The sequence below is a fragment of the Berghia stephanieae genome, chromosome 12 (genome assembly GCF_034508935.2).
Source record: "Berghia stephanieae isolate SIO BIC M18660-M18661 chromosome 12, UCSD_Bste_1.3, whole genome shotgun sequence".
In the NCBI taxonomy this organism is placed as follows: domain Eukaryota; kingdom Metazoa; phylum Mollusca; class Gastropoda; order Nudibranchia; family Aeolidiidae; genus Berghia; species Berghia stephanieae.
The window spans coordinates 35,508,265-35,525,764 of NC_088371.1; the positions used below are offsets into that span (position 1 = coordinate 35,508,265).

The window sequence follows — 17,500 nt, forward strand, 5'->3', positions numbered from 1 at the left end:
CCCATCCCTCCAATTCAACACTGTAGTCATTGTCCTCACTTTCAACCCCCATCCTTCACACATACCGACACACACATACGCACACACACACACACACACATACTCACACACACACATACACACACATATTTGCCCCCTACCCACCCTGTACCCATCCAAGATGAATGACAGTATTATTATCATAGTATGTATCAAGTATCTCATTCATTCCCCCTAATCCTCGCCCACCCACCCACCTACACCAGCTTACATTGCCGTTTAAATTAACCTTATCCTCATTCTGTCGTCTAAGCCTCACTTAAACTCCCATTCTCGCATCTTTCAACCAATATAAATATAATGATATTAAAAAACGTGAACAATAGTTGTAAGTTTGGGCAGAAACCTTAAGGAGTGGTATCATTTTATTACGATATTTCACAAAATAATGAAAAACGATACATACACTCATATCACATAATCCCAAAGGAAAGGTCTGAAAGACCGTCCTGCCCAAACGACCTTGTGTTCACATTAACATTGGTTTGTGTTGAGTTACAGTGATGTGGGGGGTAGACATTCTCCCATCTTATTTCGGTAATGGTTAATGACATATTGGGGAATTTGGTCGAGGTATAATAAATAACACGTGCTCTGCCAGTCTCCCATCGCCTTAACTATTTCACCTGGTATGCCAGAAGACAGGGCCCAAGTAGCCCCACCACGACGAAAACTGTGGCTGGATATAGTATTACAACCACATGCTGCGGAAAGAGAGCGCAATTTTTTGTTAAACAAAGACCCAGTCATAGGGAACGCCTGGGAGTCTGGCAATACAGGTGCAGTCATGCATAACATATCGTACATCGCTGAAACAGGACATAGTGGGTGGTTTGCTAACCTATGTAATGCAATTTCTTGTATACGACCTTTCGTTTGGTTATTTTTTGACCAACCAACTTTAATTGTTATTTGTGAACAGCCCCCTGACATAGATACACAATTCCTTGTCAATAGTTTTTTGTTATCAAAACCTCCTGCATCCGTCCCAAACAAGTTGGATTTTCTTAACAAGCCAAAAAACATAGTAAGGCATGATGCCCAGAATACATAGTCATCTAAATGAGAGAATTTAAGTTGTTTTTTTTTAACTTTAACAATATTTCAGGCGTCACCGGAGGCTTGCTCTGAACATCAGTTCCTTTAACTTTCTCAATGCCCTTAATTGTTGTTTTAATATACCATGAGTCATCACATGGATTGGGAAGATTACATTCTAAATGGATAATACGGATAATATTCATATATTGCTTAACAGAACTAGGTTTTAATTTCCGCGCCAAATAAGCTGCATATTTGGCAGCAGCTTCTTATGGTTCACACTATTATGTTATGACGATCGACCCAATCAGCAAAGTCCGGTCCGCATTCGTGCACCGTCGCGAACCCGCCCGGTAGCATCGTCACAACACACCTTTCGACTAGATGCTCTGCCGTTTCGGGTTCTTGCCCACAGCGTGGACATAAAGGACAGGAAGTTAGACCCCACTGATGTAACGCACCGGCCGTTAGGCAGCTCCTCGACCGAAGCCGATTCGCAGCTACCCAGTGTCTCCTCTTACTGGTATCAAAGCCTGGCAACTTCTCACCAAGCTTAGAGGAGTGTAGGTCCCCGCCCCCACGAGGGATTGAATTCGTCCAAACCGACTTCCATCTCGTATGTGCAGCTCTGTCCGTAGTCAGGGATTCTGCGTACAAGGGTTGCCGGGACTTATTTCGGCTCGAAACGGGGGCACCGTTCATTATGCGCATGAGAGGGGTATCCCCATTCCCTCTCTCTTTGATCTTACTCAGCCAGTTTCCCGTAATGGTCTCCCTCCGGACATCGGGGGGCTGGATCGCTGCCATCACCGGGCCCCATTCTCTAGGGGTTGTTGCTAGCGTTCCCGACACTATGTGCATCGACTTGCGAAGTTTTACATCCACCTTCTCAACGTTTCTGCTTCTACCCCACACTGGAGCGCAATACTCCGCGGTGGAATAGCATAGTGCCAGGGCGGATGTTCTCAGGAGCGCTTGGCTAGCGCCCCAAGTCGATCCCGCCAGCTTCCTCAGAAGACTATTCCGCTTCTCTATCTTCCGGGCAACCCCTTCGAGATGAACCCGATAGGTAAGGCTGCGATCCAGCGTCACCCCTAGGTATTTTGGACGCGGCTCATATGGGAGTGGCTGGTCCCCGACTAGGACATTCAGTTTACGGGTGTGCCAACCACTGCATAAGTGAAATGCAGTGGCCACGGTTTTTGAAGTGTTCATCTTCAGGTACCACTTGTCAAAGTAGGATTTGAGTCTGGTGACGTCCTCGCTGAGTACGCTCTCGAGACGGGTCCACACTTTACTCTGAGTAACGAGTGCCCAGTCGTCTGCGTATCCCAGCCTCAGGGAGGAAGTGTTCGGCATATCGCTAATGTAAACGTTAAACAACATTGGCGCAAGTACCGACCCCTGAGGGACCCCATTCTTCAATTTCCTAACTTTGCTCGTGGCGTCTCCCAGCGCGACGTGGAATTGCCTTTCCCTAAGATCGAAGAGAACAACTTCAAGGTCTTTTTGCACCTTATGATTTTTGCAAGTTTGAGCATTAACCCATCGCACCAGACCGTATCGTACGCCGCTGATAGGTCTATAAACACAGCACCTGTTTGCTGTTTTCTCTCGAACCCGTGCTCAATATGCTCTGTAAGGGCAATGACCTGCTCCGTGGTGCACCTCCCTTCCCTGAAGCCTGCCTGCTCAGGTGGCAGGGCAGCGTCTAGGACCGGCCCCCATCGGTTTAATAGAACACGCTCCAACAGTTTGTAAAGACAGCTCAGCAGCGATATGGGTCTGTAACTGTCTGCCTCCTTCGCCGGCTTCCCTGGCTTCAGGATGGCAACTATCTTCGCATGCTTCCACACTTGTGGAAGCTTTCCGTTTGCAAGGATGTCAGACATTGCCTCTGCTAGCCAGGCCCGTGCCCTGGGGCCCAGATGCGTCACCATATCGGGATATACACCATCTATCCCAGCTGCTTTGCCGTTCTTCACTTCGCTAATGGCTGCACCCACTTCTCGGGGACTGAACGGGGCCGTCCAGTCCGACTCCTCCGCAGGTAGCGAGTCCAAAATCGTACGGTACGCCTTGCGGACACCGCGCTCAAAAGCCTGATTAGGGACCCGCTTGCTACGGTTCTTAATATTCTTGGCAATTGTGTCTGCCTCGCATTCCGGTGCAGCCTTCGCGAAATTCCGATCTGGGTCCAATTTCTTTATCAAACGCCAAGCGTGGCGGCTGGAGTGTGTAAAGTCGAGACTTTCCACGGTCTCCTGCCACCGTTGCTTCCTTCCCTCTGCCAGAGACTGGAGTAGTCTATCGGCTGTGTCCTGGGACTGGGTCTGCTGGTACTCTCGGTACAGCTCTTCCGACTCTGCTGTCCAGCAAGGGGTGTAGAATTTCCGTTTGCCCCGTGGAATAGAGCGTTGAGCGCTCTTAACCAGTAGCCTACTAAATCTGGTTATATTCTTGGACTTGGGAGGAATGGCAGGGCAGACCTGCTCGATATAGGAACTGAATTCCTCCCAGTCAGCCTTCCTGAAATTCCATCTGCAAAGTGGGAGAGACTGCACCCTCGGTATTGTCACCCCAGCTGTGACAAGAACCGGCCTGTGCTGGCTATGCGGGAAGTCCCCGAGGACTGTCCGCTTCACCTGCAACGGTTCACCGTTCATATTTGGCAATATTTATTTGCGAAATAGGTGCAGGCGCTATTCTCATTTTTTTTCACAAAAAGAAATATAAGACCGTAAATGTGTTTGATAGGTCTTCTTTGTGTTGGCTGTAAAGGCCTGTCCGCGGTACATGTCAACTTCACTTGTTAATTCATTGGTTAAGGCACAGGCACCTAGACAAAAGAAAAAAGAAGGCATTCCATGACATATGATTTGTGATAACAAAAGGAGGGGTTAAACCATGATGCCAGTTACTTAGTAATTTACATAACAACAAACATTTACCATGTTCATGCAATCTAGATATTGTATCAGGTATTTGGTTCAGACTCCCAGATACATGTATTGCTCTAACCGTTATATTGAGTCGTGCACATTTGAAGGCATATTTTCTAAGTAAAGAATTAATATAACTATTTCTACACCAGCCTCTGTTTAAGACACATTTTGTAACCATGCTATCTGTATGCACCACTACTGTTTTACCAGCCCATAAATGCGCCCATGTGTCAAATGAGTTAACTACTGCACAAATCTCCTTGTAATTAATGTGAAGCAATGATGCCGCAGGCTGGTCGCAATCAAATACTAAATAACGCCAAGAGCCAGACCAAAAGGCACCGGCGGCGATATTGCTTGCATCCACATGGACGTGCTCAGGCGCTGAATCATTATAATATACTATCCCATTAAACACACTTAAAAATGAAATCCACCATTGTAATTCAAGATGAAATGAATATGACAAAATTATTTTATGCTGCTGCTGCTTTAGAGGCTTAATTATGTCCAGGACACGACGTAGGAAAAATCCCCTCCACGAATTGCCTGGCATGCGTAGTTCAATGAGCCTGCGAGACTCTGTAGCTGCTGTTTGCTGGCACGTTTTTTCTTTTTGAATGCATTGAGCTGCTGCTTTAAACGAATTATTTTTCCTCGCCTAATTCGACAGTGCTGTTAGAAGTATTGATTGTTAATCCAAGAAACTGAATGTTTTGGGTCGGTCCCACAACTTTATTATAACTAATATAAAATCCAAGTTCACGAAGTAGCTGCATAAGTGTAAGCATCCAATATTTACATTCCTCATACGTTGGGGTAGTGATAAAGAAATCATCTAAATAAGCTATAACCCCATTGCATCCTTTACGATTCATGATTCGTTTAATAGCTTGCGATAAGCGGTGAAAATGTCCTGGACCTTTATTGCTACCAAATGGTAACCTAGAATCAAATAGGAAGGTGGGTGACTGTCACCCTCAAACGTCCAATGAATACCAGTGGCTACGTAATTTTCTGGATGGATAGGCACTGATCTATAAGCTGCTTGGAGGTCGATTTTTGCACAGTAGAAAAATGGTTTGGCTAATTTGCATGCATCACGAACGGTTTGAAATTTGGTGCTTTCTGGTAGAGAATAATCATTCATAGCTTCTCCTACTGGTCTACTGCCGTCATGAATTAGTCGAATATTTCCATCCTCTTTCGGGATTGCAGCAAGAGCACTAGTAACTGTTGGCTGTTTAGATGCTACAACATAATGACCTTGAGCTATTTGATTCTTTAATTCTTTCTCCACTAATGTTTTAAAACGAAAGGAAGAATAATGGTTATTTTCTATCACATTTTTTAGTTGACTATCTTTTTCAATAATTCGAAATCCATGCTCTACTCCGTCTAAAATGAAATCTTTATCTTTATCACACTCTAACATTTTCCTCCAGGAATTTAATTTACTACTAATGGATGCTTTATTACCTAAAAATTCACATTGGTGGGGATTGATAGGAGGAAAGGGGCTTAACGCTAATGGGCTTTCCTCACTACTATTTGTCTGCTGCTGTGTATCCTATGCTGAATTAACACCCACATGGTGATCTCTGCCTCCTTATAAAGTAATAAAGATTGAAGAAGAAATTAAACAATGTATAGAAAAAGTTGATGCTGCTGCTGCTGCCACCCTTCCTTTCCCCCATCCCGCCCCATCCCTCCAATTCATAATAATAATAATAATAATAATAATAATAAATAATAATAATAATAATAATAATAATAATAATAATAATAATAATAATAATTCTGATGATGATGATGATGATGATGATGATGATAATAATAATAATAATGATAATGATGATGATGATAATAATAATAATAATAAATAATAATATAATAATAATAATAATAATAATAATAATAATAATATAATAATAATAATAATAATAATAATAATAATAATAATAATAATAATAATAATAATAATAATAATAATAATAATAATATAAAGTATGAGATGATGATGATGATGATGATGATGATGATGATGATGATGATGAAATAATAATGATAATGAGATAATAATGATAATAATGATAATAATGATAATAATAATAATAATAATGATGATAATAAATAATAATAATAATAATAATAATAATAATAATAATATAATAATAATAATAAAATAATAATAATAAAATAACAATAAAATAATAATAATGATGATGATGATGATGATGATGATGAATGATGATGATGATGATGATGATGATGAAGACAACGACAACAAAATAATATTACTACTAATACCATCCGGCGTAATTTGAGGAGCTTTCGGAAGGCGAAAGACTTCTGGAAAGGTTCGTACAGGTCTGAGGGCCTCCGGATGGCTTGAGAATGCTTTAGATGACCTCCGGACGGCTCTCCTGGGCTGCCGGACGGCTTTTAGTAGGACCGATCTAGGTCACAAAACGATACATCTAGATCACACATTATATTTGCAAAATCCTTAGAAACCGATTCACAAGGTGCAGCTTTCGGAGAAGAGTTCTATTTTTAGACACGGGGAAACCCGTTGGAAACGGAAATGAATTAGAAAAACTGCTGTGATTGTGACTGTGATCGGTGTGACGAGATTGTTTGCTACGACTCGACTCGGAGAGGTGTGTAGTCGGCAGTTTGTTGCAATGAGTGTGTCGAGTGTCATGAATATTGTGTTGAGTTAGCACTGAAGCGAAAATTGAATCCTTGGAAATAATAAAATGATGTTCCAGATTTTAAATTAATATTTTGAGGAATCAATTTACTCGATGAGGTAAGTGTTCTAGTAATACGTGATGGGTCCGAAGTAATTTTTGGTTCATTATTCTTAGTTCATTGTTTTCATCATTCACTCACACGACGCCGTCACGAGGAATGTGAACTGGAAACACTGGCACTGGCACTGGAACAACAGAATGAATAATGAGAAAGAGTGCCAAGTGGCAAAAAATTAATTGTACATCTAAGGAGAAAATCGATCTCAAAATGCGTTGTTTGCAATGAAATTCTTTGAATATCTTCTTATTTTCTTTATTTTTAATTGCTCTTAACTTTTACTTTTACTCGTCTTGTCATGCTTGACCACGCTCACTCTGCTGATGCCGATTCCGTCTCACCTCACTTTTCTTAATTGGTCCATTATTCTGAGAGAGTAATGAGTTTTTAACCTCCGTCAAGTTATTTCTACCCCCCCCCCCCCCCCCCCCCCGCTTCTCGATACCTACTATTGTCATGTTCTATCTCTAGGTATCTATTCCACTCTCACTCGGGACTCGGATTGAACTTAGTAGAAAGTTGAACCGACAGTAGGTCATTCTCTTGCTGACCATGCTGTGACTGAATATTATTGAGAACAATGACTCGTTATTCTTTTCGAAAAGAGCCCCTTGATATTAATATTATATTGATAACATTGATAAGCTTAAACTTAACCATATTCCAGTGCACCAATTGGTCTAAATTTAGATTATAGTCATCATTTATCATTTAACAATTAAATTTATTAATTGTATTTAAAGAAAACTATGAACTTTTCTATTGTTTTATGATTTAACCTAAACTTCTAGTGATCACTTGGACATAAAACTAAAACCTTGTTAAAGTATTTTCACTACATTTTTTCTTTAGTTTTTTTTTGCTCAAAGTGGGAAACAATTTCTCAGGCCAGGTCCATGTCTCAGTGATGATACTTTTCCGCGGAAATCCGCGGTTTTCTTTCCTTTCCTCGGTTTTCCTCCTCAGATCCTCGATCCGCGGATATTTCCTTCATTTCCTCCTTTTCCTTTTTTTTAATATAATAAATCTTTAAAAAATACCTCCTTTTAAAAAAAAAAATATATATATAAAAAATTTCCTCCTTTTACTGGACTCGGGCGTTTTAAAATTGTACTCAAAAGAAGTCATCCTGCCTACTTTCCTGTGGTGCAAGAATGTTCTAGGTGAGTTTTCCGTTTTTCCGAGACTTTTCCTCCTTTTTGACTTTTTGTGAGTATCATCACTGATGTCTGTGTTAGTGTTAGATTGTTTTTCAACAGTGAAGTTTTGAATGCAATTTTATTTTTTTAAAATCCATTAAGTAAGAAATAAAACATCTTGCATTTTTCTTAAAATGAATTTTTAACAAATATGACCCTAGGGCATAGAATTAAACGAATGAGAATACGTACGAAGCCTAAAAAGTGTCCACCAATGAAAGCATTCAGCGCCATTTTGTTGTTGGCTGAGAATGTAGTAATTACCATTCATTCGGTATCTATGTCAACATAACGACACAAGAAAAACAACAAACAATATCAAAATCCACAATAAAATGTTTCCGAACTGTTGCGTATATTTATGGCACAACGAAGCTGTCAAAAAATGAAGTTAGAGAATGTGTGTAATCATGTATTATAATAACCTGTAATGTGTTTTCCAACCACCACATCATCTACTACTACAACCACCACCACAATATCATCACTAACACTACTACTACAACCACCAGCCCCACATCATTATCACTACCACTACTACTACACCACCACCAGCACATCATCATCACTACCACTACTACAATCACCACAACCACATCGTCATCACTACCACTATTACTGCAACCACCACCACCATATCATCATCATTACCACTACTACCACAACCACCACCACCACTACTACTACAACCACCACCACATCACTACCTCAACTACTACAACCACTACCACAATAGCATCACTACCACTACTACTACAACCACCACAACCACATCGTCATCACGACCACTACTACTACAACCACCACCATATCATTACCATTACCACTACTACTACAACCACCACTACCACCATATCATTACCATTACCACTACTACTGCAACCACCACTACCACCATATCATCACCATTACAACTACTACTACAACCACCACCACATCATCATCACTATCACTACTACTACAACTACAACCACCACCACATTATCATCACTACCACTACTACTACTGCAACCACCACCACCATATCATCATCATTGAAATATTTTTTTTTAAAATTGAGCTTTATATAGTGCAATATCTACTAAATGTGCTCAAAGCGCTTTACAAGGGGTCCCTGGTCAACATTTAACATGTAGGACGGGACATGACGCCTGTTAGGCGATATTACAATTTTTCGGACAAAGACAACTCTGTTAACGGCCAGGTACTCATTTTACACCTGAGTACGGTGAGAGAATGTGAGTAAAGAGCCTTTTCCAAGGACTCAACTATGCGCCGAGCGCGAGGCTCGAACCCAGGACCTTCTGATCCGGAAGCGAGTGTCATACTACTAGACCACATTGCCGCATCATTACCACTACTACTACAAACACCACCACCACATCATCATCACGACCACTACTACTACAACCACCACCACCACCATATCATTACCATTACCACTACTACTACAACCACCACCACATCATCATCACTACCACTACTACTACAACTACAATCATCACCACCACCACATCATCATCACTATTACTACTACAACTACAACCACCACCAACACCACATCACCTCACTAACACTCAGTGCTACAATCACTACCATTAGGTTTTGGAGCTTTACTTCATTTGAAATAAGGAAACTTCGGAATTGTATTTGGCATTGTGTTTATATATCATAATATAATTCTAATCAGTTATCTATTTAGAACTAGATACTATGTATGCCAAATACCACCCCAATTCCCCTTTCTTGTGTGCGGGAATTCCTCTTTCGGCATTGAAATTGAGTGTGAGAGAGTCATCACTACACACATAAACAACAGAAACAATTTAAAAACAAGACTATGACACGCAACCACTCACACACGAGGCTATACTATTTATCCTTTTCTCTATATAGAATAGGACAAGACAAACAATAGCTTGACTCTCGCTACACTTCGCATTGATGTTTGTCGTCTCACGAGTTCAACTCTCGGTCGACCTGTCAATATTCCTTTTTGCCTCGGACGTAATCATTAATAGAATGTTGTGTGGTTTTGACCGTGAAGAAAACCTTAAGAAGTCACATTTATATCATTTTAGAGAAATCGTTTTGAATAATTTTGAGTTAAACGAGCGAGCAGCAACTTGTTTTCATGAACGGCCGATCAGCGCTTGTTTACTATAGTAACGCGATTCCCAGCCAACATCAAAATGGCGGATATTTTTCTCATCGAGGCCGCTGGTTGGTTAGCCAATAAGAGCACCGTACGGTTTCCATTGGGTAAATTCCTTGCCCTAGGGTTAGGTTGGCTATTTATTTATATAAGCCATTTCATTTGATTAAGTAAGTCATTTGATTTTATGCAAAAGCCTCAAGCAATGGGATTTCTGATGCGAAATTCAGGAGGGTTAATGACTGCTTATTTATGTCTGTTGAGTATCTGGTCTACCCGAACATTTCATTTATTGCCCTCGTTGTTTTAATCATGGTGTGTGATTTATTCTCTTGTGCTTAAGAGAGAGAGAGAGAGAGAGAGAGAGGGGGGGGGGGTAACTGAAAGTAGTCATTTCTATTCATTGTGGTTATTATAGACAATTCGTCTCTTAATTTTTAAATAACAGTATAGTAGTCTTTAGCCCATTTAATCGGGCATGTCCTTGGATCCTGGTGTTCACGCAGTGAATATATCTTCATGATGTCAACAATATATACCTGAAAAGGCAAATGTAGGATCACTGCTTAGTAAATAACTCACCTTCTGCTGCCCCCTCATTTATGATTTTTACTGTATTTAAATTTAAAGAATACCCCTCTAATGTCCCACTCCTAAGACAAAGTTTGATAATCTGTTTTTTAAAAATAAAAATGTATGCACTCGTACTTATATATATATTTAATTTCCTTCAAATTTTCTTGTAATCCAGCTTTGGTTCTAAGTTTATTCCACATCTCAGTCATCCCTATTACATCACATATCATGCAATTGTGATGGTTCTTTCATGACTTTTGTTGCTATGCCTGGCAAGCTATTGACATGACTGCCTTTTCATTGTCACCTTTTCGTTAGGTTTTTAAGACAACCCCCTTCACCCTTCCTCCAACTGTTACTCATAATATTCACATGACAGAAGTTGGTGTGGATAGTTTATTCTCAATATGTGCATGCAGGACTCAGGTCTCTATTAATCTGATGACGTCATACACCCAAATCATTCGGGTGTCAAATAATACACTGATTTAAAAAATCACATGTGCCAGTCTGGTTTGTGCTATAACCCAGTGCTGATGGTTTTCCTCGGATCCACGGAAATCAGCGATTTTGGAGTCCAGAGGAGGAATTTCCTCCTTTTTAAAATTACATTTTCTCGAAACAATGTGCTAGCAATGAGAGAGTTGATGTTTGGTGGAACACACAGGTGCAGTTTCCCACTCTCCAGAAGTTAGCTAGAGTATCAATAATAGTTTATCATCTCAATTGCTCTAAAAGTGGGGTTTAGTGCAGTAGAAATGGGGCTTAAAGGCAATCGTTCAACATTTTCCTACTTTTTCACTTTTTGTCACCATCAGCACTGGTAACCATTACTCACCTGTGCTGTTAATCTGATGTCATGTGTTTATTTTCGTTTTACAGAAATGTTTGCGTGGAGTACCAATGATGTCTATCCATGAGGATTAAGAAAAAAAGGAAAGGATAAAAACTAAAAGAGCTAGGAAAACAGACACTGAAAAAGTGTTGCTGACGTCTAAAGGCGACGGATGACTCAAGGGGAACCCGGACTGATGTCGGTTCCAGACATGTCTATCAATGCTGACTTGACTACAAGTTATGAAAGCGTAAGTCCATTTCCATTTTTTTAAATGTACCTCTAGATCTGCCTACTTGAAAATCTAAAAATTCGTAATTTTTAGGAGATAAAAATTGTAGTCGCTATGGTTAACTTTAAAATTTAAAATCAACAATTTACCCTCTCAAAGATTAAGTAACACTTCAAAATTCCTTTACATTATTTGTGCGGCTATGTGGTCTAGTGGTATGATACTCGCTTTCGGATTGGAAGGTCCTGGGTTCGAGCCTCGTGCTCGGCGCATAGTTGAGTCCTTGGAAAAGGCTCTTTACTCACATTCTCTCACCGTACTCAGATGTAAAATGAGTACCTGGCTGTTGTCTTTATCCGAAAAATTGTAATATTGCCTAACAGGTGTCAAGTCACGTTCTACATGTTAAATGTTGCTATTGACCAGGGACCCCTTGTAAAGCGCTTTGAGCACATTTAGTGGATATTGAGCTATATAAAGCTCAATTATTTATTATAATGTAGTCTGGCATCAACTTTAATTTCCAATAGGTTTAAATGACTTAAGAGTTGCTCCTTAACTTCTGAAAATGGAGACAAAATTTCGTAATTTTGCGAGTTTTTTATAACAGTAGGCAGGTCTGTATTTTTTTTTCTATCGCTTGGAGATCCTGGTGGCTAGGGTTGGCAGGTCACTAATCTCAAAGATGAATTGGGCGGGCATCTATGACAACCTATTATAGATGGTGCTGGCTGGTATCCATCCCAGATGAATTCGAATTTTTTTCTCACCGCTTTGTTTACCCAGCAGTCATTGAGAAGCTGGATCTGTTCGGTTTTATTGATAGTAATTTGGGATGAATCGGCATTCTATCCAAAGGGTGATTTCTAACATTTTAAGGCTACAGAAACTGTAATATTGCTCTAAAAGACAACCTTTTATCATTACACATTGGGCTTTTCTTGGATTGTTTTTTTTTTTTTTTTTCTATAATTTTTTCCCTCCAGTTTTCTCCTTTTTCTTAATTTCTTCCTCATACAGACGCTACAATTCTCACTTTTCACTTTTACTACATTTTGTTTTGATTGATTGGTTTTCAACATTCTTTTTTTTGTTTTGCTGACGAAGGGTTTGTTCCCAACACGTTGTTAACAACGGATGTAGGGGACCACTAATAACACTATTGCTGTCTAGTATTCTTCAATTACCACCCTCCCCCATCCCCCTACCTTATTTTTGAAATATATATATACTTTTTTCATCTCTCTCTCTCTCTCTCTCTCTCTCTCTCTCTCTCTCTCTCTCTCTCTCTCTCTCTCTCTCTCTCTCTCTCTCTCTCTCTCTCTCTCTCTCTCTCTCTCTCTCTCTCTCTCTCTCTCTCTCTCTCTCTCTCTTCCATTGCACACACACACGCATACACACATTTACAAATTTTCGCCTATATTATTATGACAATCTAATATAAATTTATATGTATTCTGTGTTTTCTTGATAAAGGACAAAGGCCGAAACGTCGTTTGTTTTGTGTTGTTCATTCATGAGTCAAATTTACTCCCTATATCTTTATCTCCATTTTATTGACTCGTTTAGGCACCTCTATTCATTAGTTTTATAGGTAATGCTCTATATGCTTCACTATACCACTACCTACACGTAATAATCCTCCCCCCACCCTCTCGCATTTTGATTTGATAACTCTGCCCATTAAACAGAATGTGTGTTTTAGCGGAGCGGTTATAATATTATGGAGAGAAATATAACACCACATTTATTTTGTCTGGGTCAGCTTAGCAAATAATCGGAATGTGCTAGAATAGAATATACACCGATCTGGGATGAATCTTTCTTGACTTTTGTTTGTTTTTGTTCCCCACGTTCTTTAGGTTTGCACACAGACGAGACATGTGTAATCTGTGGGTTTGCATGAGAGATATTCAATGGAAGTGTTGGATTTGTTTCTTTTGTCTCTTGAATTTGATTCGGTTTTATTTTTAAAGAGCATTTTTCTGCAATGTCACTCCTATCTGCTCCGCTTTAATTACTTCCTCAATTGGATTCAATAGTCTGATTTCACGCCGCCCGGCAACGGCGGCCATCTTGGTTCTAAACAAAAGAAAATCATTACTTTTATTCTTCATGCTGGCTAGAACTTTTCATATGTCTTGTGATCAGAATGTGTAAAAGTCAAAACATGATCAAATTTATGTGTTTTTTTTCCTCTGGATACGCTTTTATGCTCGCCGGAGAAATATTTCATACGGCGTCCGCCATTGTTCGGATAGTTTAGAGCCAGTGTTACGAAGTTACCATGCGTCATTAGGAAGGAAGTGACTGTTGAAGCGTATTCAGACAGAGAGAGATATTCCCTCATCTCTCTCTCTCTCTCTCTCTCTCTCTCGCACACGGTTGTTACAAGGTACACATGACGCACAGCAACAAGAAGTACCTACACGGACACTGCATGTTAACAGCGATTTGAAAAGGAAAAATAAAACCAAACAACATCAACAACAATTCGCAAAGCAAAATAAGCTAGCCTATTCAGTGATGACATCGTTTACAGATATCTCGTTAACTCACTCAATCCTAGAGATTTTTCTACTTTTCAAAATTGGAAAAAAAAATGTATTAAAATGAGCGTGTACATGGGTAGTTTTATTCAACTACCATTAACATGCAAAAACTTAAAAAAAAAAAAAAAAGAAAAAATAGCTTTTGTACTACACCTATAATTTGTCTCAGAAAAACGTAATAAATAGGGCATGGGGTGTAAAAGTAACCCGGGTAATCTACGGATTTAGTCGGTGTTAGGGTTGAGTGAGTTAAAACCCCATAATTTGTCAATATTATAATTGTTATCGGAGGCAATGCCAGTCGTCTGCCCGTCACAGCAGCTATCGTGGAATGTCGTGACCCGCTGGTGCTGCACGGAATTTTAGAGTCAACGGTTCACGGTGAAATACGTGACCCACCGCTTCTTGACAGTAATATGTCGGAGGTTTTATGTGACCTTTCGTCTCAAAATGGTATTATTCGGAATGGACCAGATGCTAAAAAGTCAAATTATAGTTAAACTGGTCAGAAATATGAAACGTCGGTATTTAGCACAGTAAAATATGATATTCCTTCTCCTCTATAAAGCATATAGACTCAACTTAAGCATGACATTTCTGGCTACAAATTCCATTTTAAGCGCCTTAATCATCCCGACATAATACCGTTTTGAGACGAGGAGTCACATTTCAATCTATCTTCTCTCATCTTTACTGATACATTCTTCGCTTCGGTCAACCTTCGAATTCGTTCATTTCTCACTTTATCTTTTCTTGTCCAGCCAAGTGACCATTTCAACATCCCCATTTCTGCCACCCCAACTTCTTTATCTTGTTTCTAGTCCATATAACATTGCTGGGTTACATATACAAAAAATGACAACTGAATTAAAGATATCTGTGGGGCATCCACGACGCAGGTTTCCCTTGAGGCGACGCAGGTTTCCCTTGGGGCGACGCAGGTTTCCCTTGGGGCGACGCAGGTTTCCCTTGGGGCGACGCAGGTTTCCCTTGGGGCGACGCAGGTTTCCCTTGAGGCGACGCAGGTTTCCCTTGAGGCGACACAGGTTTCCCTTGAGGCGACACAGGTTTCCCTTGAGGCGACACAGGTTTCCCTTGAGGCGACACAGGTTTCCCTTGAGGCGACGCAGGTTTCCCTTGAGGCGACACAGGTTTCCCTTGAGGCGACACAGGTTTCCCTTGAGGCGCGGACTTTTAAGCCCTGACATTGAGGCCGCCAGCTAAAAAAATTTTTTTTTAAAAAGGAGCTCACTCACAAGGCAGGCTTACGCTATTCATTTAGTCTGGCACCGCTTAGTGCTGTAGATGGTGTCTCAAGCTTGGCGATTTTCGTGTTTTGTTATTGTTTCCTACTCGTCATCCTTATCATGACAAGCTGCACGGGGTTCAGTTCTGTAGAGATGAGATAGATCGAAGATGACGTCATTCAGGCCTTTGTTATTGTTTTTTGCCATCCGTGTTCATGAGTAATTCTCACTAAACTAAACTGTATTAACCGGACTATAAACGTTCATGGTTACACACGGTTTTGTATGTTGGTCCGTTATACTTCCGGATGACAATGTTTTGAGCTTCTTAGCCAGCGCATACTATCTATAGATAGTTCGAAGATGACGTCACTCGGGTCTTTGTTATTGTGTTTTGCCATCCGCGTTTATGAGTAATACTCACTGAACTGTATTAACCTGACTATAAACGTTCATGGATACACACGAATTTGATGTGTTGGTCCGTTATACTTCCGGATGGCAATGTTTTGAGCTTCTTTGCCAAGCGCATACTATCTATAGATAGAATGAAGTTGACGTCACCCTGGTCTTTGTTATTGTTTTTGCCATCCACTTTTATGAGTAATACTCACTAAACGTGCTCCAAAATACAGATTTGAATCCTGGGCAGCGTGTCATGATTAGCGTTGCTAGGAAACAAAAACAAAACATGAAAATCGCCAAGCTTGAGGCAAAATCTACAACTACTTGGATGACTTAACACTAGGGAAACACGTCCGAAGAGAAAAGCGGGTCGAAGCGTAGTCATCGTTAACTTATAGATAGAATGCGCTATAGATAGTTTGAAGATGACGTCACTCAGGTCTTTGTTGTTGTTTTTTGCCATCCGCGTTTATGAGTAATGCTCACTGATCTGTATTTACCCGACTATAAACGTTCACGATACACACAGTTTTGTGTGTTGGTCCGTTATACTTCCGGATGGCAATGTTATGAGCTTCTTCGCCAAGCGCATACTATCTATAGCCTGACACCGTAGCCATCGTTAACTTATAGTCTGACACCGTAGCCATCGTTAACTGATACTGACCAAATAATGACGTCAAAATGCCAGTCTTTTGCCACAAAAGAAAACAAATCGTGAGTTGTATTCAATAGTTCAACCAATGGGATCACTTGTTTCCATGAGCACTACTAACGACAACTCACTAGGCGGTGCAGTTAGTAGCATTAACCTGACTATAAACGTTCATGGCTACACACAGTTTTGTGTGTTGGTCCGTTATACTTCCGGATGTCAATGTTATGAGCTTCTTAGCTAAGCGCATACTATCTATAGATAGAATGCGCTTGGCCAAGGAGTTCACAACATTGCCATCCGGAAGTATAACGGACCAACACACAAATTCTGTGTAACCATGACCTTTTATAGTCTGGTTAATACAGTTTAGTGAGAACAACTCACAAACGCGGATGGCAAAAACAATAACAAAGGCCTGAGTGACGTCATCTGCATACTATCTATATGTTAACGATGGCTACGCTAGAACCCTCTAAGACTTATAGTTTGACGTCATTTTTTTAAAGGTTTGTGTAACCTCTTGTGAATTGTCGTTAATAGAGCTCAAGGAAACAAGCTATTTCATTGGTTGAACTATTGAATACAACTCCCGATTTATTTTCTTTTGTGGTCATAGACGGACGCTTAACCATAAAATTAAATAACACGAATCCTACTTTCCTCTTCTTTCTCCCTTTCCCTCTACTTTATTCCTTCATTTATTGTTGAAGCTTCTAAGTGATCAATTGAGTGTCTGTGTGTGTGTGTGTGTGTGAGAGAGAGAGAGAGGGAGAGAGAGAGAGAGAGAGAGAGAGAGAGA

General features: G+C 40.3%; 2 protein-coding genes across 4 annotated transcripts in view; one reads left to right on the forward strand and one right to left on the reverse strand.

Annotated features, from left to right (window-relative positions):
- Window positions 1-247: 247 nt before the first annotated feature.
- On the reverse strand, window positions 248-4,533 carry LOC144957647 (uncharacterized). Its single transcript, XM_078888992.1, has 3 exons — window positions 3,794-4,533; window positions 1,132-1,345; window positions 248-1,045 (listed from the first exon to the last, which is right to left on the reverse strand). Exons 1-3 carry the CDS (start codon window positions 3,942-3,944, stop codon window positions 535-537), a joined length of 876 nt encoding a protein of 291 aa, XP_078745118.1. The 5' UTR covers window positions 3,945-4,533; the 3' UTR covers window positions 248-534.
- Window positions 4,534-6,628: 2,095 nt separating this feature from the next.
- Window positions 6,629-17,500, forward strand: part of LOC144957528 (stAR-related lipid transfer protein 3-like) — an 86,300-nt gene continuing 75,428 nt past the window's right edge. For all 3 annotated transcript variants that reach the window (XM_078888867.1, XM_078888868.1, XM_078888866.1), the window contains exons 1-2: window positions 6,629-6,840; window positions 11,655-11,857. In XM_078888867.1, coding sequence (XP_078744993.1) covers window positions 11,780-11,857 — 78 coding nt within the window. In that variant the 5' untranslated portion in view covers window positions 6,629-6,840; window positions 11,655-11,779. The remainder of the gene's footprint in view (window positions 6,841-11,654; window positions 11,858-17,500) is intronic.